Genomic DNA, 24,472 nt, shown 5'->3' with positions numbered 1-24,472 from the left:
GATCTGATGTATGAGTGGACCATTATGAAGCGCCAGACACCCTTACTGGGGGCCGCATGTCCATGTTTCACTCGTGAAGCCAACACTCTTCAGACACTTCAGGTTTGACAAGCACGTGCCATGTCCCATTTCTTATACAATTACACATTGTTTATATTTCAGACACTGGATACTTTTACACTCATGAGCGAATGCCTGGCATGCCATATGTTATGTCTTACACTAAAAAGTGTCCATCATTTCAGAAAAATCATGTGTCAGCATATCCATAGTATATATAATATCCGTGTTTTAATGTCCATGCTTCCTAGGTGGACCGAGACCTGTTTGATGAAAGGTATAGAAGAAGAATTACCTTGTCAGGCCAGCAAGTTTCGTACGGAAGTCATTGAAATCCTTCGATGGACCTTCGGCATTAAGGTAGTTCTGTAGCTCCTTCTCTGCACATTGATGGAGCCTTTCTAAACCAGCCTCTGCCTCACCTATAAGAACAGGATGGTATATATTGCATATAAACGAAAATGCTGAATATGATAAAACTCAACAGGTGTATAAGCAATTTTCAATTGAACAAGAGAAAACATGATACCTTGCAAATACTCAAAAAATTGCTTCTTAATCTGTTCATGTTCAGGCAGGTAGTATCCATAAGCATAGGTCCATTTCAACACCCTCCTACATTCAACTATCTGCAAAGATGTTTGCAGGTAGTTAGATTATTATTTTAACATCATGGTCGAGGCCAGTATCCCATTGGCATGTCCTATGCTATGACAAAAACAAAAATATCAACCTATAACATACTGATTTAAGTTTTAAAAAACCTTTTTTGGGCAAAAGCGACTCAGATTGACAAAATGGAAATTCTCTTGGTTTGATTCTTAAAATTAATACATTATATAAATGATTAAAAAAAAAAAATTAAGATAGTTTTCAAGTACGAATGCCAATGAGCAATTTCAGGCTCACATGCATAACATGTTTCCTCATCTGGGACTATACATACATATTATAGCAAGAAATAATCTAAAAGGATAAATATTTTTTTTGATAGGTATCTGATAATTTTATTGATTAAAAGAGAATACATGGAGGGTGTACAATCACTTTAAGCCATTAAGGAACAACATGAAATTAGGCAACCCGTTTACAGGATTTCTAATCACAGCATTAAACCAAGAATACAAATTAAAGTAAAATGTTTCTCTTATCTGCTCTCTTGTCTTTGTTTGGTCTTCGAAGCAGAGATTGTTCCTTTCTCTCCACACGCACCATACAATACAACCCGGGATAAGGTGTCATTCTAGTTTGGTATCCTTATCACGAAGTTTTCTCCGCCGTGCTCGTATCACGTCCTCTATACGACGAGGCATCACCCAATCCATAGATTGAGAACCAAGTATACTCTTCCAAATCCAACGTACACCATCACAATGAATGAACAAATGATCGATCGTCTCCTCGTCCTTCTTGTACATATAATACCACTCAGTTATGTAGAAGCTTTTACGTCGAAGATCATCCATCGTTGAGACCTGTTCCCTCACAATTGTCCACAATAAGAATGCCACTCGAGTAGGCAATTTACATTGCCACACCAACTTCCAGGGAAATGAATTATTCACACATCCCATGAGGGAACCAAAGTACGAGCGAACTGAAAAAAATGCCATCCCGTGCTGTCCTCCACCTGATACAATCACTCTCTCCTACCCGAATTTGTGCCTCATGTATAAAGGTCATAAACAACGAATAATCTTCCAATTCCCAATCTTATAGACCCCTCCCAAAAGCAATATTCCAGTTATAGCTCCCATTATGAATGACTAAGATATCACTCACCATAGCAGAGGACACTGAGGCAATGCGGTGCAAGGAAGGAAGTCCCTCTTTCAGCGATTGATCTCCACACCAACAATCATCCCAAAATCTAATCTCATTATCATTTCCGACCACAAACTTTAGTTTGTCCAAAAAATCACTCCATCCCCGTCGAATATACCTCCACAAACTCACCCCATAAGAACCACGATCCTCAAATGTACACTATCCCCCCTCCGTCACACCATACTTCGCCCCCAATTATTTCTCTCCAGAAGCTCTCCCTCTCCACTCCAAATCGCCACAATCACTTCCCTAGTAAGGCCTTATTGAACAACACAAAGCTCCTCACTCCAAGATCCCCATCCTCATTGGCAAACAGACAACTCCCCAATTGACCAAATGGAGTCTCCTCTCCTCCCCCAACCCTGCCCACAGAAATTCTCTTTGAAGTCTCTCTAATCTCTTTGCCACTGCAATCGGAATGGGGAACAATGACAAAAAGTAAGTAGGGAGATTGGAGAGAATGGATTTAATGAGAGTAAGTCTGCCTCCCTTAGAAAGGTACATACGCTTCCACCTTGCTAACCTTATCTCCATCCTTTCCACAATACAATTCCAGATATGGGTACTTTTAAATCATGCCCCTAACGGGAGCCCTAGATATGACATCGGCAGCTGCGCAACCTTACAACCCAATATATCACCAGCTCCTCCACGTTATCGACCTCCCCTACGGGAATAGCCTCAGACTTCCCCAAATTGATCTTCAAACCAGACACCGCTTCAAAGTATAGGAGTAGACGGCGCAAATTCCTGAATTGTTCAACATCTGCATCGCATAAGATCAACGTGTCGTCTGCAAATAACAGATGGGACACCTGCAATTGATCAACCATAAAACCCCTTATCAAACCCGCTTCCATAGCTCTTTCAATCATCCTACTGAAAACCTCCATCACAATAACAAATAACAATGGAGACAATGGATCCCCTTGTCTCAAGCCTCTACTACTCCGGAAATAATCCTCAGGTGTTCCGTTGACCAAAACTGGGAATGAAACAGTAGAAATACAGAATTGAATCCATTTACACCACTTATCTCCAAAATCACAACGCCTAAACATATACAACACGAATCCCCAATTTACATGATCGTAAGCCTTCTGAATATCTAGCTTACATAACATCTCTGGGACCCTTAGACGCATCCTTGAATCTATGCATTCATTCGCTATAAGCACAGAGTCCAAAATCTGACACCATTTTACAAATGCATTCTGAAACTTGGACACTACTTTTCCTAGTACCTCCTTTAATCTGTTTGCTAGGACTTTCGCAATAATCTTATACACCCCACTGACAAGGCTAATGAGGCGAAAGTCCTTAATATCAGTCGCTCTCGATTTCTTAGGGATGAGCACGATAAATGTAGCGTTAGAACTTCTCTCAAATCTGCCATGTTCAAAAAAAACAAGATAGAGCATTCATAATATCCGGTCACACCACATCCCAACACGCCTTATAGAATGAGAACAAGAAACCGTCCGATCCCGAAGCCTTATCATCGTTTATGCTGAACACTACCTCTTTAATTTCATCCTCCCCAGATGGTCTCTCCATCCATCTGACATCATCCTCCGTGATAGTAGAAAAGTGCAATCTCTCCAATTCTGACCTCCATTCAAATTGCTCCCGATAGAGGTTCTGATAGAAATTCACCAGTTGGCTTCCAATTTCCTGTGGCTCCTCATGAGTAACCCCGTCCACCTCCAAAACTGTGATGGAATTGTTCCGCCTAGTAGAATTGGCGACCTGGTGGAAGAACTTAGTGCATTTATCCCCCTCATTCAACCAAGTAACCCTAGATTTCTGTCGCCAAACAATCTTCTCCATTTCCACCAACCTCTCCATCTCTTCCTTTAATACTCTGTCTCTCCTCCTCCTCCCCAGCCAACCCTTGTCTCTCCTCTTGCCTATCCAACTCCTCTATCTCTGACAGACACTGATTTTTACTACTGTTAACATTGCCCACAACTTCCTCGTTCCATTTCTTTAAGTCCCCTTTCAACGCCCTTAGCTTCTGATACAATACAAAACAAGGAGACCCACTGACTTCATTGGAAGTCCACCACGTCTGTACTCGCTCCCTGAAACCTTCTACTTTCAACCACATCCTCTCAAACATGAAAGGCCTTCTTCCACCACCCTTCCTATTCCCAAATAACATAATAGGAAAATGATCCGAGTACACCCTCCCTAATCTTCTCTGAGTGATAACTGAACATTTGGACTCCCACTCCCCACAAATCAAGAACCTATCAATACGAGACAAGACGGGTCGGTCCTGATTCGATGACCAGGTAAAATCTCCCTAATCATAGGTAAATCCACCAACAAATTCTCCCTAATAAAATCTGAGAGCTCCTCCATTGCCCTAGTTAGTCTCCTACCACTCAACCTCTCCAAAGGAAATCGAATCACATTGAAATCACCCCCAATACATGTTGGGAGATTCCACCAAGCCCTCATTCCAGCCAATTCATCCCACAAGCCCACTCTACTGTCATCAGAATTACGCCCATAAACTCCTGTGAACATCCACCGAAATCCACCCTCGCAATTTTTGAAAGAAATCAATATAGAGAACACCCCTATACTCACCTCCTCCATCTCAAGCACTCTAGTGTCCCACATCAACAACACGCCTCCTGATGCCCCTGATGATCCCAAAAACTGATACCCTACATGGTTCCCCCCCCCCCCATAATCTACTAATCACCGCCCTCAAGATAAACTCTATCTTAGTTTCTTGTAAGCAGACAAGATTTGCCCCCCATCCCCTTAGCAAATTTCGAACACCAAGCATTTTACCAACCTCATTCAGCCCCCTTATGTTCCAGCTAATGAGTTTTGGCATCATTATAACACTCCATAACCCTTTCCCATTGTTCCTTTCTTGGACTTGCCACCCTTACCAGCATAGGTTATTGACCATTCGAGCCTCTTAAGTTCGCGATCACCCTTTCTTCTTAATTTACCTCCATGTGTTATGATATCTTGTCCCCTATTAGCCTCCAGCTCCTCGAATAATTGTAGCAGTCTACTTTCATATGCATCACATGACACGCCAACCAACTTGAATTCCTGAATTTTTCGTAGAACCCAGTTCGAAGGTGTAATAAATATTAAGCCTAAGTTTGAGCTCCATTTTTCCCAAAAATCATTTTCAACAACACATCCTCTCATAAACTAATTTTGCACGTGAACCCAAAAGTTGTACTTATTTTTTAACCACAAATTCTCCACAAAAAAAAAAATTAAATAAATAAAATAAATTTAAAATAAAATAAAAAAATCACTATTCCAAAACCTATTTTCCCCAAAAAGGGGGCTCAAACATGGCCTAAATAAGATTCCTTAATTTTCACTAGAAAAGCAGAAAGTGAGACCCAATAAAAAGGGAAGTTCTTATGCTCACACCGATAAATTAGTCTAAATCAAAGTGGGAGAAGAGATATGAGAAGAAATTACTGTCCACTACTCTTAAGGGTTTCCCTCCTCACCCCGTAAACAGCTCCATATTATGGAATTGGCTCTGTGACACATAGAGCGCGATAACATATTTCAGAAGCTCACAGAGATCATGTCTTCTAACATTTTCTGTTATTTAATGGATGCGATATTTTTCTTTTGATGGGTTTAAGGCAGGAATTTCGAAGGTTACTTCAAACAATGTAAATCATTTTGATTTTCAAAAGTAAAATTGCAAGCCAACCTTTTTATTTTTTTTTTCCCTTTCTAGACGTGGAAATATGATTGCCCTCACATATTCAGAGATGAAGTTTTACCTGTTGCCAGGCTTCTATAATGAACTTCATTTGTGACTCTGGTTGGGATTGTACTTCACTAAGCTTCTCGAGCTGTAGAAAAAATAATCACTGATGAATACAAGAGAGAAGGTAGCAGAAGAGACATGGGTAAGCACTATAAGCAAACAGACAACCCAACCAAATATAAAAAATTCTCCCCTTGTTCCACTAAAAAAGATTGCAAATGCACATTTATGCTGTTGACAGATTTGAAGAAGTCAAAGAAAATCTGGAATTGAATACTAATTCTTGCATGTCCTGATATTTAGAGATAGTTATATTGCTTTTCAGAATGCAAAACTAAATATATTTATTGTGTAGAGTTTCTTTCCTTTCTCGTAAGCATAATGTCAACTTAGGCTTCTCTATAAATCTAAATTCACGGCTTGTATCCCTACTAAATATAGAAATACAATCCACCTTCCCAGAACTGTTTCATGGTATCAAAGCCAAATTAGATATCTAAATTTTTTTCTCCTAATGCCTTGTTTTGCTGATTACTGAGAACCTTTTTTCTTGTAAGCAACCTTGTTTGCTGCAGTATTTTATTCAGCTGTTTGCCAACCTTTTCTCATCTCTTGTTTACTAGTTCCAGTCAAACAGAAAACTATGTCAACCACTTCAGAATTTATGTAATCTTCCACCAACCTGATTTTATTTCATCTGATTTGATTCCGTCCGACTTGAATAGATTTAATCTATGTGATATAATTTCACCTGACTTGATTTGAGTTAATTTGGATCATTTTGTATATTCTTAGTGTTTAGGCTAGTTGTTTTGTATGATTCTCCTCAATTTGCATAATAACTTCTTTTTAAAAATTAACTCGCTACGAGACATCCAGATATAAAGAGGATTACTAAAACTAGGAGGGCAAATAAGAAGAACACTGAAACTTTAAGAACAGCCCGTTAAGAAAATTGTTCTACAACACAACAGATTTATCTTCTTGGAAATCAAGAATAAATCAAAGTGAAAACTGAAAGTAATATCATTCAAGTGAATCGTCCTCACATCTAAATCATCGTCATGAAGAATACTCCTAGAATAAGATCCTGATTCAACATACAACAGAATAAGAAAGTCTTACATGAACACTTTGCATTTGATGCAAATCCAAAAATGCCTTTTGCCTTGACTGCATTAAATGAAGAAAAAAATTTGTTGGTTGTAATAAAGGAATGGAAAGGATTAACCTTAATGCTAATGGATTATTGCAATGCCTTTTTGCAATTGCTTGATTGTATCTTTATGAACATGCACAGTAATATCCATGTTTCTCAATTTTGATGATTTGCGCAACAGGCACTCAACAAGATGCATACTTATGGAACTCAGACATGGTTTTGAAACTATAGTCTGATGATCGAGTCGATTCCATGATTATAGTTTAATACCATCCTAGATAAAATTTCTGCTAAATATACTCAGGCATGAACTCTAGTGTTTTAGGATTTGAACTGTTTGAATCAACTAGTTTCATTTTCAACTAAAACAATTTCAGAGTTCTTTATAATGATACATAAATCGCATATAAATTAAGGTTAAGAAAAGGTGACAAAATGGAGCATACAGCTTGGTTGGAAGCCCATCGCTCATAGTAATGAGTGTATCTTTCCAAAGAGTTCTTCGCCATCTCTCTCCTCCGCTCAGCTTCATCGTACTGATAGCACAAAGTTGATACGCAGGGGAGCGGGTATGATTTATTGTCCATATTGGAAGGCAAATTGAAATACACGTCACTAAACAAAAACTAATATATCCCTAATCCCATACCACTCCCTCTTGCTTAGCTGCCTCATATCGGTTGCATGCATAGAAACCTCCAGTCCTCTCACCATGGTCTGACCATGCACCTAGACAAAGCCTGCAAAGCGAAAGACCATGTAAAATGACAGAATACACAAGTTCAAATCTTAAACGTGGCAGAATCTACATAAACTAGAAGAGAGATTCTGTAGAAGCAAAGGTTAAAAAAAATGTAAACATTCAGCCAGTTTGATTTTATCAGTACATTAAATAATGCTTACCAGCAAAATTCAAATTTGCAGGGTGGTGTGCAAGTCATGTGCATACAACCTTGGTGCTTTTCAATTGGTCGCTTGCACTTAGGACAAGGCTTGGAGTTTGCCAATATCCTAAAAATAACAAATTTTTAATATCACAGTAACACAATAAGAAAATCACATTAGGGAGCTTCTAAACCATTTAACCAGATAACAAAAGAACTTACGTACTTCGCTTTAGTAGTGCAACAATGCCCCATGATGCATACAGCAGATTAGACAGGCATATGCTTGTACAATGAAATCACTTTCAGTAATTGCATAATGAGCAACACCACATTAACTGTGCTTAGTTATTACATGACAACCTTTGCTAAAACATGACACCTCCCTTTAGCCCATATTTCAACTAGAAACTGACCAGAAACTCATTGATGAAGGCGGCAGGCAACAACAACGATTTTACAGTTCAAAACGTAACTTTAGTAACCTCATTGAGCTTTATTCTGTATTGTTCTCGAGGCAAATGGTAACTACACAAGCTTTGAGGATAATTTGATTAAAAACTCCAAAGGCAATCAACTTCAGCAAACAGTTAGTGAGGCAGCTAGTTCAAGTGAAGAAGTCTATAAGATTCAGTCCTGAGCTTCAGAAATCCTAATTTAGCAAGTAAACTTATGTGTGAAGAGGACATCGACTCATTGTATCTCCAATTTCATCATAAAAATAAAAATAAAAATAAAAATAAATAAACCTCTTTGAGAACAATCATTTGCAAAGCACTCACTGATCCTAATTCCTATAAAATCAAACTTAACGAAAGCGCCATAATAAAAAATGTAGACAAAATAGCTATGGACTATTGATTGAATCATGTAAAAGAACTCATCTGCATTAGCAAATACTCTACCAATTCATGTTTTCTGATTCAGCACTGTTTTTCAAAATCCATTTGGCCACAGTTTCGCAGTCCACAGGACGATGAGCTTCCTCTGTACACTGATGGAGCAGCTCACAGTGATTGGCACACATCACATCACATAAAATAAAAATGATATCTAATAATTCATACTATCATGAAAGACTTACACTCCAACAGAAGCTATAAGAACAACTGCAAGTGACGTCATAGCTTCCACTCCCAACGACATATTCAACAGCACAATCACAACCAGGGGCCGGACACCACTTGGTCTGTAAACATGCATAAAAGAAAGTTTCAGTTGTGCTCCAAAACGCGAGATAATCAGCATGACAATGAGGCAAATACGAAACAGCGGAAGAATCCTATGATCTGGTTGAAGAAATATCACATAGTTATAATCCCATTCACACCATCATCAGATACCACCCCCTCCACCCCACCCCAAAAAAAAAAAGATTGAAACTCTAGCAGGTGCATTGAAAACCTGAATAGAAGGAAGCCATTCTTATGAATAAATAGCTTCTGTCCTAATCTCTAAATTAACACCCAATGCTGTGATGTTTGCAATTTATAAAGAATGCTCGTGTGTATGCTTGTGTGATGTTTGCAATTTATAAAGAATGCTCGTGTGTATGCTTGTGTGATGTTTGCAATTTATAAAGAATGCTCGTGTGTATGCTTGTGTGAAACTTTTGTTCAGTGATAAAAGACTCGAACCAAAACAATACAATTTATACTAATTCTCATCACCAAAACCACATACTACCTTTACATATATTTTCCTAATAAGAAAAATGAGAACAATACAAATTTTCAGAACCAGCAATTCCTTTTAATTACAAGGTCATAAAAAAAATCCCGATGTACACATGCACAGGTGCATGGCACTCATGCAAGTGCACATGTGTGTGAAATGTACAAAGTCAGAAAATAGCACGAAAGTTGCTGAGACAAAGCTCTATCTAATATATATATCAAGGCGAAATTGGGTGATTCATACAGTGACCAGCTGTCAAATTTCAACATTAATTGTGATTCCCCCAAACAAAAAAGAAACACCCATCTTGTTTTGCCTCTTTTCTCTCAATAGCATCCTATTTCTCAAAACTCTACTACTACGATTTTGTGTAACGCAGTTTACTTCTCCTAGAATATTGCAGCAATCACAAGCTAGAACAAAGATAGATTAAAAAAAAAATGCAGCGCTTGAAGTCTTAAAATATACCTGCTATGAATAAAAATGTTATGGTTCCACAAAAGGATATATTATCTACCTTTCGACTGTCTTCAACATAAGATCTAAGAAGGTATCGGCGGTACTTCTCCTTATCACCATCGGGTGCCAATATATTAATCATATCTTGACCAACGGCAGCACCACAAGATGGATCAGGACACCTCAGTGTCAAACATCCAGGGCCATCATTAATGGATGTGCTAATGTAAGCTGCCAGAACAAAGAGAGAATAAATCAAGCAAATTTGATTTTTCAGATTGCAGCAAGGCTGGAAATGTAAATGTTAACTGTTGGCTACCAAAAATATTTCTAACATAAGCTCTTTGCCTTGTAGAAAGTTTCTCCAACATTTTAACAGCCACCATCCCCAACCCAGACAAAAGAAAGAAAGGAAAGACAATACTCAAGTCCACCATTTAACACCCCAAATGCACCAAAACAAGCTATCTAAACAGCAGTTTAAATAATACTTACAAAGAATTTGATTGTATCAGGAACTTAAATTCTCATAACCCACTAACGTCTGCCATCAATACTGTTATACATTGACCAACTGATATAGGCCATAATCAAATGCAAAATACCAACTAACTTCAACTAAAAATTAATCAGCCAATGCTAGTCAAAGTGTCACATAGACTTACAAACCTTTCCAGCATGCATCACAGAAAGGATGACCACATGCAGCAGTACATATCCGGTCAAGGGAATAGTTCTCAAAGCAGATCCCACAAGTTACCTGCCAGGGAAGATTTTGAACGAGTTTATAACACATTAAACCAAGTTTAGAAGAGACCGAGAAGTTTGAAGGATAATCGATAATTTACTTCTTTAGCATTTGAAAATTTAACCAGTGGCTTCTCCAACAAGCCAACTGCGTTGCGAACTCTTTCTTCATCAGCAAACCATTCTTCATGCACATCATTCACGCTCCTATATACTCAAATATTCAAAAATAAGAGAGGGAAAAGTATCAACAATGAAAGGTATCATAAAATAAGCCTGATGGCAATTACAGTCAACTAATGCATACAAAAATTACCCCAAACAAATTCACATGTTAAGTTTGAACTTTAACAAGTTATAGGCTCATAATGCATACACAAATTTTTCCAAACAAAATTGTCAAACTGACACAACCAGATAAAAATTAATGTGAGAATTAACAGATAGATTTCCATTCTTTTGCAAAATCAAGGGTTAAAGAGATTACCACTTATAGCGGCGAAGAAGTATACAAGCTGCATCTCTTGAAATCGAAAGAACAGTAGAAATTCTAGTAATATCTTCCTCCTGACGTTGTCGTATATCTTCATCCGTCAAGATGGTGTAATTTTTCTGGAACATAAGTTTAACACATAAATCTGATGAAAACAAATAAAGAAAGGTGGAATAAACAAATTCACTTGCTCATAGACATACATTAACACTCCCATTATACCTCCTACCTCAAAAATTCAAACATAGTTTTTCTCACCAAGAATGATATAATGATAAGATCACGAGGACTAACAAATGGGGAAAAAAATTAATTCTATCAAATAAAAGTTCCGAGACACATCACAAAAACGATTAAGATTCCACCACCATTACTATTGACCATAGAAATCATCAAGGATTGAATTTAAAAGCGATGAATGAAATAATGAAAAAGGATACCAGAAATCCATTATATTCATCAACCCTACCCATCAATTTTTTTTAGTTTTTTGTATTTTTTATTCATAAACCTTTCTGAATTCCAAGAACATTACTTTGCCATTAAAACCTCGACAAACTCTTCATAATTGATTTATCCATCACACTCAGCATCAGCCACCCTAGAAATCTCATCTACTTCCTCATCGATCACCTTCTCGCCAAAATTGGCTATCACATAGCAGAGTCAGCAGCAGAGGTGAAATCTTTCTGATCCATGTCAAAATAACGGAATTTCTCTTAAGCTCCTCCTCAAAATCAGTCTGGCATGGTTATAATATGAGGCAGCGCAACAGCAGACATGAAACCATCTGATCCTTGTCAAAATGCAGGATGCCTCTTTAACCTCTTTAGAATCAGTATCCTTTGTCATCCTGGCAATAAGGCTAAAAAACTTTAAGAAGTCGATGGTTGCATTACCGTCAATATCAAACCATTAACCTCATTAATCATTTCGTTGAGCTCAGATTCGGTCAGAAAGGATTCCATCACAATGCCAAGCTCAGTGATTGTAATACAGTCATTGCCATCTTTGTTAACAAGGCTGGAGGCCTCCTTGAAGTCAGAGATCTGGCTAATCTGGACATTTCTTCTCCTAAACATCTTTTGTTCTTTCAAGCATCAATTGATTCATTTTTTTAATTTTTATTTTTATTTTTTTTAGGAAGAAGAAGAAGAAGAAGAAGTGAGAGAGAGAGAGTTCTAAAAATGAGATAAAATATTCAAGAATAATTTCCTTTTCGTTGTTCTTAGTTCTAAATTGTATACAAAATATTAAATAAAAGCTCTCCTCCACTCCATTTCATCCCACCAAATATGCAATAAAGCATCTCTAATAGGATGGAGGTTGCATTTGTTAGCATAAAATTTGAAGCTTCAAGTTGATTTAATCGAAGCAATCCAATATTGAAATTTATTTTTCTAACTTTGAAAAGAAATGATGTAGGACAATCATATTGTAAATAAGAAAAAAGTAAGATAATTATAATAAGATGTCTAGTTTTAATAGGTTTATCATTTCATTCTTATTTCTTGCTTAAAATAGGATTTCTAATTTCTTTTAGATTATGATTTATTTTAGTTTCCTTATATTAGTTTCCTATTAATAGTAGAAGGAGGGAATAATTTTGCCTATTTATATAGATGTATTGTACACTTTTCAACATCAACTGTTATTAAATATATACACGACATGATTGTTCAAATATCGTTTTTATTTATAACATAATCTTTATGACAATAACTATATAACGCTTCCACACCAAAATTGGTACCAAAGCAAGGAAATTACCTTAATCTGATAACCGACAAAGGTACTGGTGGCAGTCAAACCGTCAACGGCGAACGGAGGCTCAACAAACTCAAACAACGAATCGAGGGGATCAACGAAACCCTTCATAACATCACGCAGATGCAATCTGCGTTGAGTCTTGAAAGGAATCGCAAGTTCATGGACAAGTAAACTGCCAAGAATTTGCATGCTTTAACTGCTATGAATGTTAGTTGTTTCAACAAGCATAGAACACGACAACATGAGACTAGAGAATTTCCTCGAGTCCCAACCAAGTTCGAAAACATACAAGTTATCAAGGATTCTTTTCTTCAACAAAACTCGATGACGATTTTCTTTCAAAAGGGAGAGAATGATGTAGGACAATCCTATTGTAAATATGATAAAAGTTAGATAATTATAATAAGATGTCTAGCTGTAATAGGTTTATCTTTTTAAACTTATTCATTGTTTAGAATAGGATTTCTAATTTCTCTTAGATTAAGATTTATTTTAGTTTACTTATATTAGTAGTAGAAATAGGGAATAATTTTGCCTATTTACATAGAGGCATTGTACACTTTTCAGCAACAATCTATTATTATTGAATATATATATATATATATGATTGTTCAAATATCGTTTAAATGACTGTTTGTTAAGCAGCATTGGCTCCATTAATGCCAAAAAATGTCAGAATCATATACGAGAGGACCAGAGATTGAATTTTTGTCTCTTAATCCTCGATTCTAACCCAAATTCTGTTCTGATCAGAATCATTGAGAGAATAGTTGCTGCTACTTAAATGAATCTCCTCCATAGCTAATACCTATGGAAAATCAGCCGTTGCATATACATGTTAGCCTTTGTTAACACAATTCAGCTTGCTTATTGTACATTCCTTAAAAAATGAGATATATTACCATCAACGGCCTTCTGCAAGAAATCCAGGCTTAACATTCTATAATTGATCAGAACAAAAATTCACATCAATTTGACTGGCTACATACTGAAGTGGACACACTTTAATGTAATATGAAAACCAAAACAGGTATTTTTCTTCAGAATAAAAAGCCATAAAGCTTTTGGCTTTCTAGTGAAATTCACAGTTGGACATAAGTTAAATGGTTAAACCGTATAAGCTGTAAAATTATAACGCAAGAACACTAAATGATAGCTCATCCCACAAAAGCAACCTAAATTTCACACACGATGACACCGTTCCACATTAACAAGGTCCGTCGTGAACAGGTGCAGTAGCCCGACGAAAATTGAAGAATTTGAACTGCAGCTAGCTAAGAATGCCAAAATAAAACAGAAGGGGCGAAAATTTGGAATTCACCCACCTGTAAGCGACTAACAGGAACGTCATCAGACTCATTAGCCATAAATTCGAAATCTTCAATGTCCTCCTGGCCCTCGTCTTGAGCTTGATCATAGCTGTAGTCGTTGTCATCTACTTCCTCTTCACCGCCACTATAGTAATCATCTTCCTCCTCCGCTGACGCCAAGTCATTAGCATCGTGCATATCATCATCCGATTCCATAGACAAGAAAAATTAAATAAAAATTAAACCCTAGAACAGGTCGAGAATCTTGGTTAAAACTATCGACTCCTCGATTATAATTGATCGAAGCCGATGAATCGATTCAGTCAGGACCGACGCATCATGTATTGATTCGATCAATCGATTGACCAATTACCTGTTGTTTAGGCTTTTTTTGTAGGTGTTGTAACAGGATTTAAAGCTCACTGAAGGTTTAAATGAGAGAGAAAGGGGAGGTGGGATGGGGATTTAATGGGGTAGTGGGTATCATGCTGTTAACAGGGTAACATGGGAAGAAAAGCTAAAAGGTCACCCTAGGCGAAGAATTCCCAAGTTTTACTTTAGTCATTGAATAGGGAGCGGTAGAGTCAAGGCCCGAGTCCGAAGGGAGCAAAATTTAACGGAAAGTCATGCGCATATATGTATGGTTGACGCTGTTTGTTTTTCAACCTTTTCCCTCATCCATTTAATAGTATTAAATTCTATGAAAAATATCACATTCAAAAAACTCGTTTTTTACTTTAATTGTTTGATACGAAAGTAAAAATAGAGTTCGAATTTCAAAATATAAACATTAAAGCATATTTTTTGCTAATTGAGTGGAAATCGAATTTCTATAGTTTTGGTGATTTTTTCCTTTTCAACTTATATGGAATTGATTTGTCTTTTTCACCTTCGCAATCAAATAGACCTTAAATTCATATTTGATAGAAATTAAAATTTGATTTTTATCAAAGTCAAAAGTTAACAATTAACTTTAACCATACATTTCATGAAACTCACAACTTTTTAATCATCTATTTCATTAACTTTTATCAAAATATGTTAATATTCAATTTTAATCTCCGTCGAGCATGGCTAAATATCTATGGTGCTTTCTAGGTGATGACAACTCCAACAAAGAATGTATTCACATTCTCGCGAGCAAGGATTAGGTGACTTAACCACCTCGATCTCTATTTGATATTAATTTCGCTTAAATATACTTTTCCATCGTGAAGTTTTAGATAAAGTATTCAAGGACCATTCAAATATCATTAAATTGGTACTGGTTCTCGATTGGAGTTTCATTAGTTTTGCCCTCGTTAATATTAAAACCGTTCCAACTTAGAAGGATGTCATGCTAAAACTTCATTTAGAAACGGTAGGGTAGAAAGCAACTACAACGTACAACTTGAAGGATATATCCTTTTTGAATGTTATCTACTATATTATATTTATATATAGCAATGAAGTGCTCTTTGCTCAACTTTCAAGTTTGACAAAGTCTAATTTTCAATTTAAGCTAATCAAACATATGTTTTTATCCACACATTTCGTACAATTCGCAATATGCTACAACTTATTATCCACGCATTCTGTGGAACCCATAACCCTAAGCATTTAAAAGCATTAGCAAACATACTCTAATTGATGGATTTTCAGGTCGTCTGATTAGAGAGAACTCAAAATAATACAAGTCATTGTACTTCGTGTTTCTATAATAATCCTCTCTATAGGTATGAAGAGGGTGCACTCACTGCTCATTTCCTGCTTCAAGGAGTGCTTCTCTGCCATATCCACCGCCCCAAGCTCTCTCTTTCCAGACCCTCTCCACTTCCTCAAATGTCAAACCCTTAGTTTCCGGCACAAAAACAATCACGAACACAAACGCAGCAACAGCAATGACAGCAAGTATCAAGAAAGTCCAACCAGTGCCAACAGCATCAGCTAGCGAGAGAAAACTTTGAGCTACAATAAGATTTGATATCCAGTTCACGGTAGCAGACATACCTCCACACATTCCTCGATATGCCTCGGGATAGATTTCTGAGTTCACGGTCCATGGAACGGGCCCCATTCCGGGTGCAAAGAAAGATATATAAAGAGCCAAACCCACGACTGCCATCCAACCATAGAGCCCAATCACAGAAGAAGTAGATGGTTCCAAGATAAACGCCACAGCAAGAATGATGAGAGAAATTATTACACCCGACAAGCTGCTAAGTGCCAATTTCCGTCGACCAAAGTGATCGATGAGATATATTCCCAGAACTGTACCAACAGCATTCACGGCTGCGACAATGAGGGAGAGGAGAATCGCGAGTTGATTGGACCTGAAGCCAGCCATCTGCACTATCGTTGGACTGTAGTACATAACAGTGTTGATACCTGTGAACTGCTGGAATGCCTGCAAATAAAAAGTTGGACGTTGTATTGTAATCAATGTAATGAAGTTGCCACATATATCATGATCCGATGTAATCAAGTCTTCAATGAAAGGGAGATTCAGTAATTCGAACATGCAGAAATAGAAAGGTCTATGTGGTGGCCACATTCAAACCATAACACAATTTAAACAGATGATCAAATGAAAATAGTTTGGGTCAATTTAGCAAGACTTTTGCTCCAATTTTGTGTAGAAGAGCTTTCTGAGTAAATGAACTTGGGCCAATTTCTTTCATAAGCTCTTATAATCCGTCAAAGCACTTCCAAAAAAAAAAATCCAAACAAGGCCCAAAAGAATCTCTTAGCATATATTTCAATCAGTGTTCTAGGTGTTCACCTTGGTCAAGAAACACTTTTAATCAAACAACTTTTTATTTACATATTTCATAAAACCCACAAGTAGTACCCACTTTTCCATTCACCCTTGTTTATAAACATTCTCCTACTTTTAAACATATTGCCAAACATACCCTTAGTCTCATAAGAAACTTTTTGACTTTTCGAAAACCCTGCCAAACATATACACTTAAAGGTAAGATAAAAGATGGGAAAGCTTTCCCTTTTCTTCTATTTCGAACCCAACTTTAACATGAGTACAGGAAATGTGAAAGCTTTCCCTTTTCTTCTATTTCGAACCCAACTTTAACATGAGTACAGGAAATGTGAAAGCACAGTGGTAGGGCTCATAGAAAATTTTGAAACTACCTGAAGTCCAGCTCCAGCAAAAAATGCAAGTCTTATTTCTTTTACTTTAAAAACATCAGAGTATCGGACCACACTCTTTCTCTGCCGCTCTTCCTCAAGTGTAGTAGCAAGCTGATTGATTTCCTCTTCCAAGCGATAAGGATCATAAATCTTTGAGAGCACAACAATGGCTTTAGATTTATCCTTCTGCAAGAATTATTTCCAAATCAATAAGATGGAAGATCAAATATCTGATAACATGTTTCAAAACACAAATACCCAAAACCAGCAAAGCGCTTCTGCACCTTCAGGTAAAGCCAACGAGGAGATTCGGGCAAAAATAGCATTAAAAAAAACTGAAGAATTGCTGGCACTGCAGATACTCCAAGCATCCATCGCCATGTACCGGGAACCTGCTCACCCATTTAAATAACGAAAAAATCACAAATAGAATAAGAGATATATATACACAACGCGTTCATGCCTCCCCAGTTGATGCAAAATAGCATATAGAAACAAATCATTTACCGACTAAAACTAATTCACCAAGTCCCCTCCCTTTAATTGTTTACTTGTCTTTCTGTATAAACTATTCCCAAACATTGAACTAAAACTGTTAAAAGTACTGCTAGGTAAGCAAGATAGCAATGGACAATTAATTATAATTAGTAAAAGAAAGAAAATTACCAACTTTAGAAGCTTCATATTTACATACACTTAGATTCCTGGGTCCATCAGAGACAGAAATGGAGCAAACTCGTGGAATGGGATGATATGTGGGTGTAAACAATTTGTTTGTAACATAAAATGGACACCTTTCAAGTCAAAGAAAATTTGTGTATTTATTGGGAGGTAAGCTTAAATTTGACCAAAATAATGAGATATCGTCAAATTTTCTGAGGAGCGAGCACCCTACACATTTAAATACATACCTCAGACAATACCAAAAGCTGGAACCTACAGAAACTATAAATTTCATATCAGGAACTGTTAGGACATTTTAAAAATTCATTACAACTAATCACATAATCTAATAATCGTCACTATGTGGACAAACCTTTAGCCTTTTACACAATAGTAATTATATGTATTGAATATTTACACTCCATGCAGAAGAGAATAGCGATGCCAAGATATCAAAAGTATTAATTATTATAAGAATCAGGGACATTAATGAGCCAATGAGCAGTTTCCAATAACCTCTGTATATTTCTATCATGTTGTAATAAAACCATAACTGGCAGTTATTACCAAACAAAATATGAATAATAAAGCATGAGATGAAAAGGAGGAACACAACAGTATATCATAGTTGGGCTGCCTCTTCGTTGACCACTTTTTCAACTTTTAAGCTGCCTAATGTAAGCTAAAGTGTTCTGAAAAATATGTTTATTTATATCATAACTCAATCCTAAGACCTAATCGATAACATCACACAATTATTGGAGGAAAGAAAACATTGAAAGCTTAACCTAACATGTTCTCATGCATATGTTCAAATTTATTGTAAACCAGTCCTGTGACCTAATGGATAACGTTTCGACATAGACATTGGAGAAAAGGAAACATGAATGAAACGATACGCTCTACCAATTAACTGACATTGACAATTGGCCAAATATTGCAGGGGCAGAAGAAAGCAGCCTAGTGACAAATATATGAGTACAAATAAAAGTTACATTCAGCAAGAATTAGTAAAGAAGAAATGTAATGGTTCATCATAACACAAACAAGATTTGAGCACATTAAGCAGCAACAAGCTGAAATCCACCGAAACAAACTACAAATAATAGTGGCAAGAAAAGAACAGAACAGTTTCCTTTGGTGATGTGTTACTCATTGAGAAAACTTATAACGCAATCCCAATATTCTATCTTCATGCTGCCTCGCCAGAACTGCACAATTGAAAACCTTTCATGCCAAGGAAGCATTGTAATAAGCATGAGCAAATAAAACTTATTAGGTACATAGAATCAATAGATGCAAATATATCTTTCGTGTGTGAAGTAAATTGATTTTGATGCCTCCAATCATTCTCGGAACTGTCTGAAGATAGGCTAGAAAGAAGGGCTTACAGGACAAACAAGAAAAGTATTACTTTCAAAACATGATTGTTATTTGAATAAAAACTTCAAATTGAAACTCTAATGTCCATTGATGCATAGTCAGTCACTTATGGTTGCATTTAGTTAAATAAACCTACAATGAAGAATGCGCATACTAGGGCTGGACAAAACTCCCGAACCAAACCGACCAAACCGAACAGAACCGAACCCGACGGTTCTTCTCAAGTTAAATACCCGAACGGGTATTTGAATCAAGAACCGACGGGTATGGTTCGGTTCTCAGTTCTAGGCCAAGACCCGAAAAACCGAATAAGAACCGAATCTCCATAATTTTTTAAATTAATTAATTTTAAATAAGTAAAATTATTTTATTTTTTCTAAATAAATTTATTAACTAGTTAATTTAGTTCAAACCACAAAATATGATTTTCCTATTTCTAATATTCAATTCAAAATCGACTTAATCAAATAGACCTCAATTTTATCCAAATCCGTTATTCTACTGTAGTGTCCTTTCTGCCGGAGAAAATCGAATTAAAACTCTACAACATCTCTCTTAATTATTTTGAGCTCGCTATCTTTCTTTTTCTGTAATTTTAATAATCAAATTTATGAAAAATTCAGCAAAGAGAGACGTGAAACACATAAAATTGAACTACGTTATTTTGTAAGAGCTAATATTAAATATATCATTAATTAAATTAATGTGACTTTGTATATATTAAAAAATTTAATTATAATACGGAACCGAATGGAACCGAATCGGACCGAACCGAACCGAATGGAACCGAACCCGAATGGTTCTGTAATTAAATTTGGACCCGACGGTTCCACTTACTAAATACTCGAAAATTTCGGGTCGGTTCGGTTCTCGTTAGAACCGAACCGGACCATATCCAGCCCTAGCGCATACTATCTCAAAAATTACCAGCTTCTCAACCAAAAATTAAAGAACTATCTAGTGTACATTTTTTATTATTTTAGGCAAGTTTGTAAGAAAAGCTTAATCTATTAATAATATCATTATGGATGAACTATATAAATAGTTTCAAATTCTTAAGTTAATAGACAAAAAACACTTGCACCAAGACAAGAAAAACAGTGGAAGTCTGTACATTGTTCTGTCCAATTCATCAATCTATCATTTGGTGTAATTTGAGAATTTTAAATTAATTCAAAACTCCATAACTAAGACTACAAGAAGGTGAAAACTTTTATTGTTCATGCTCAACTGGACTGCACATCTAATTTGCATTCTCTGTAAATTTAGTGTTCTTCCAGAACCATTATCCATAAAAATTAGGTTTCGGAAACAGATTTATCTCATTTGACACGAGGAAAGTTACCTCATTGCAAGACATAACAAATGTGAATCAATGAAAAACCAACAAAATGAAGAATTGGAGTAAAAACCTAGATCATATTAAAGAATGAGTAAGAGTAAGAAAAATCTGACCTCTGTAAATGCAAGATTCACAAGGTATGAAAGAAATTGTCCACCGGTGATCATTAGCACATTTGTGCTGACAAGGCCTCCCCTAATTTCTGTAGGGGAAGCCTCAGCAATATACACAGGAGCAGTAACAGATGCAACCCCCACCCCCAAGCCAACCAAGAAACGTCCAAAAATAAGAACATAAGGATTCTGAGCTGCAGCCATGACTACAGATCCAAGAGCGAAAACAACATCAGCTGACAGAGTAGCCTTCTTACGTCCATAAGAATCATTTACCCAGCCTCCTATGGCAGCTCCAATCATTGCACCGACCAAAGCCATACTGACAATTGTTTCCTGTCAAATCGTTGGAACAGAAACTTTAATACATAAAGAGCACGAAAGATTGAGAAAGTAGATAATAAAAAATCCAGTCAGTTTGGGAATGGGGCTGAGAGAGACAAACACATTCACACACACTGAGAAAGAAAGAAAAGAACGAACAATTTCCGCTCTTCAATTACACCACCTCCGAGAGTAAAAATTTTCATTCTTAAGATTAGTAGTAAAAAATTATTAATTATGTTCCCTTCTGCTGTATTTCAAATCAATCACCTTCCCAGAAAATTTCTCTTAAAACAACAAAAGCCACTGGTACGCAATTTCTTCGCTATCAACTAAACAACATCCCACGGAAAGCACAAAATCATCACAGCTGGCTCCCACGACTTTAATTGCACAGCACCTTTTTGGTTTCTTCTCATGCTTAATCAAAACTACAAAGGAACTACATTTCCATTTCCACCATATTTTGTAGGGGCACTCTCCATGAGTAAAATATGGAATTTTTGCATATCACTTTATAACGATAACAATTAGCCTTACATACCTGAAGAAAGTGACTTTGATTGACTTCTTCAAATTCATCACGAATATACAGGAGGGCTCCCGATATAACTCCTGCAACCAACTAGTGATTATTATGATCCATCTAGGCTCTAGCTACTTTTATTGAATTTCTTTTTCGTGCATATGTATTGTCGTCGGGGAGGGAGACAGCTAAGTACATTAACATATCAAAAAAAGAAAAAGAAAACCCAACACTGTAAAACTGGAAAAGATGAAGTGAAAAAGATGAAGTCTAGACTCTAGATTATATCTCTAAATTATTTTTTCTTATGTTTGTGAATAGAAAATATTTCGAAGTTCCAAAAAAATCTCATGCATTAGAGCTTCAACCCACAAGTTTGAGGAGACAAATCACTATGCCTCTCCAACAAAATTAAATGTCAACGGTTACAAACATTTCAAAATTCCAAGCTCGTGAATTAAATATTTACAATCAATTTACTAGAGCAGACAAAATGAAAAAGAAGATTTAAAAAAAAAAAAAAAAAAAATTACCAGTGTCGTAGCCAAAAAGAAGACCACCAATACCCGCAACAACAGTCAACCCCAAAACATAACCGTTGCTGAAATAGGTTATCTTTCTATTTCCTACTTCTATGTACCCTGAACTTCCTGGCATCGACTCGATCGTCATCCTCTCTTGCAGTTTCAGTTCAAATTTCCTCGTAAATTATCGGCAATTTTTTAGACTACTGCCTAATGATTTACAGATTCAACGACAAGAAAAATGGGTAAATTACTGAATCGCTGGGGACTTTTTGCTTAGGGTTTCCGATTCGAGGGTTTAAACTATAACAAAAAATCAAGATTGCAAAAACAAGTAAAGGGTCTATAATATATAGAAGTTTTTCCTAACGGCAACACTCCACAAGACAGAGCAGCACAAAGATATACCAAAGAAGAGTAAATGAGATTCTGCTAATGAAGGCTATAAATTCATAGCTAAAATTGGAAAACACAAGATTTTGGGAGATTATGATATTAAAAAATTGCAAATAGTTTTAAAAAAGTGAGAATTTTCTGTTCTAATTGAATTTTCCAGCAAATATTTGTATTTTTGGACTGCTACTTTATAGAATAGAGGTTCATGCTAGAGCAAATGGGCGCTGATGTGACGCGTGGATAATCCAATTAAATTAAACTGATAAGCCGGAATTAATCTGAGTACTGACTTGTCAATTTTATAAGTCTCTAGTGGAAGCTTTTGAGAATGATTAAAAATAGGGATAAAGCTACTTTTATAAGCCCCTGCCCCATTTTCTCCCATTCGTTTTTCATTATTTTTTTTTTTAAATTACTCATTTTAAATCACACATTTTTCACTACAATTATATTATACGTAAATCAAAAAAAATTTCTTCTTTTTTAATCATATATTTTTCATCAATTTACTATTCTATAATACGTTACAAGAAATTAATGGGACTCAAACGGGGCCTGAGAAAGATTTGATATAAAACTCGACATAATTAAATGTAACAGTAGATAATTGAATGATAAAGTTGAGTGTATTTTGAAGTGTCAAATAATAACATGCCATTTAGCATTATATTAACTTTATGTCAACCTTGATATTCATGTTGCATGATTGTAAAAATAAATTTGTGCATGAACCCATCGTTCCCATCGTTGATCATTGAAGGCTCTTTGGGGTTGTTGAACGTAAATTTTGCATGAACACGATAACAAAGAGAATTTGATATTATTCTAATGGTGAGATTTGGTACAAATTTTTATTTTTTTTTAAGAGTTTATGCATATGATTAAATTGAGATCAAACTGGTATATAAAAAATCGATTCTAATTCACTACTCGACTAGAAGGTTCTTTCATTATTTACCAACTTCTATATTTTTCATACAATTAGATTGATTTTTTTAGTTGTAACGAAAAGTTCAATTTAGTTCTTACAATACTTGATATTCTGGCAATGAGAAGAATCCTTGATTAATTTACCATTTTCTATATATTTTAGATTCTTTTCCATATAAATTAGATCGATTTGAGATTTTTTAAAATTCTATAAATGCCATTCACCTAAAAAGTTTTTTTATATACAATGGAGTCTGATTCTTATAATACCCGTTTGAATAATGCTATTTGCAACTACTCATCCTATGTAACATGCATGTAACGGTTAATGATTTGATATATGTGACAATAAACAACTACAACATTAATTTATCAAATCACAAATCGCGTATATAGAATGCCACATAGGACGATTACTGCAGTAAGCGACTATGAATAGCATTACTCTATTTGTTTTTCTGCTGACCAGAAGGTTTTATTAATCTTCATATTTTAAAATCTTTTATATATTTTTCTTAGTTAAAACGGGGAGTTCGTTTTATTTGTTGAATAGAAATTTTATAGTCTTGTTTATTTATGTTTAACGTGTTGCACACCAATACATTTAAAACAATTCAGTCGGCGCTGAAATAAATGAATGAACATTACCTGGTGGTGCGTCACAGTCACCTATAATGCGTGCGGACAATTTCGAAATTCGTGCCCAATTATCTTGTGATTCTATCTAAATTTACATTATTTTAATTTGATTTTTAAATTTATAATTTTTAAATTGCTTATGAGAAGATCGACTAGTCTTACCTGACAATGAAAAATAGAATATTTCTACAAGTAGAGAGGCATTGACTCTCTAATATAAAAATATCTTATATTTAAAAAAACCTATTAAAGTTATTATAACAAGTTTTCCATTTTTTGGAAAAACAAACCTTCATGCATAAAATTTACATGTCAAAGCAGAAAAATAAAATCAAAAAACAA

The 24,472-nt window shown here is 35.8% G+C and overlaps 2 protein-coding genes across 3 annotated transcripts; both read right to left on the bottom strand.

Annotated features, from left to right (window-relative positions):
• Positions 1-325: 325 nt before the first annotated feature.
• Positions 326-14,714, bottom strand: LOC111382283 (probable E3 ubiquitin-protein ligase ARI8). 2 transcript variants are annotated; one of them, XM_023006200.1, is made up of 14 exons: positions 14,177-14,711; positions 11,076-11,200; positions 10,690-10,795; positions 10,511-10,601; positions 9,900-10,072; positions 8,790-8,894; positions 8,611-8,699; positions 7,725-7,832; positions 7,471-7,561; positions 7,268-7,357; positions 6,785-6,832; positions 5,673-5,744; positions 590-689; positions 327-482 (listed from the first exon to the last, which is right to left on the bottom strand). In XM_023006200.1, exons 1-14 carry the CDS (start codon positions 14,375-14,377, stop codon positions 352-354), a joined length of 1,530 nt encoding a protein of 509 aa, XP_022861968.1. In that variant the 5' UTR covers positions 14,378-14,711; the 3' UTR covers positions 327-351. The 2 variants fall into 2 exon arrangements, with proteins under 2 accessions (XP_022861969.1, XP_022861968.1); XM_023006201.1 differs by lacking the exon at positions 6,785-6,832 and having other exon boundaries at positions 326-482; positions 14,177-14,714.
• Positions 14,715-15,617: 903 nt separating this feature from the next.
• On the bottom strand, positions 15,618-22,731 carry LOC111382279 (inositol transporter 1-like). Its single transcript, XM_023006196.1, has 6 exons — positions 22,175-22,731; positions 21,660-21,730; positions 20,792-21,127; positions 17,575-17,682; positions 17,291-17,476; positions 15,618-16,547 (listed from the first exon to the last, which is right to left on the bottom strand). Exons 1-6 carry the CDS (start codon positions 22,311-22,313, stop codon positions 15,894-15,896), a joined length of 1,494 nt encoding a protein of 497 aa, XP_022861964.1. The 5' UTR covers positions 22,314-22,731; the 3' UTR covers positions 15,618-15,893.
• Between the last annotated feature and the right edge of the window lie 1,741 nt (positions 22,732-24,472).

This window comes from Olea europaea, unplaced genomic scaffold (assembly GCF_002742605.1).
Source record: "Olea europaea var. sylvestris unplaced genomic scaffold, O_europaea_v1 scaffold2464, whole genome shotgun sequence".
NCBI classification, from domain to species: domain Eukaryota; kingdom Viridiplantae; phylum Streptophyta; class Magnoliopsida; order Lamiales; family Oleaceae; genus Olea; species Olea europaea.
The sequence above is the reverse complement of the archived record's forward strand: the minus strand, read 5'-3'. Positions and strand labels throughout refer to the sequence as shown.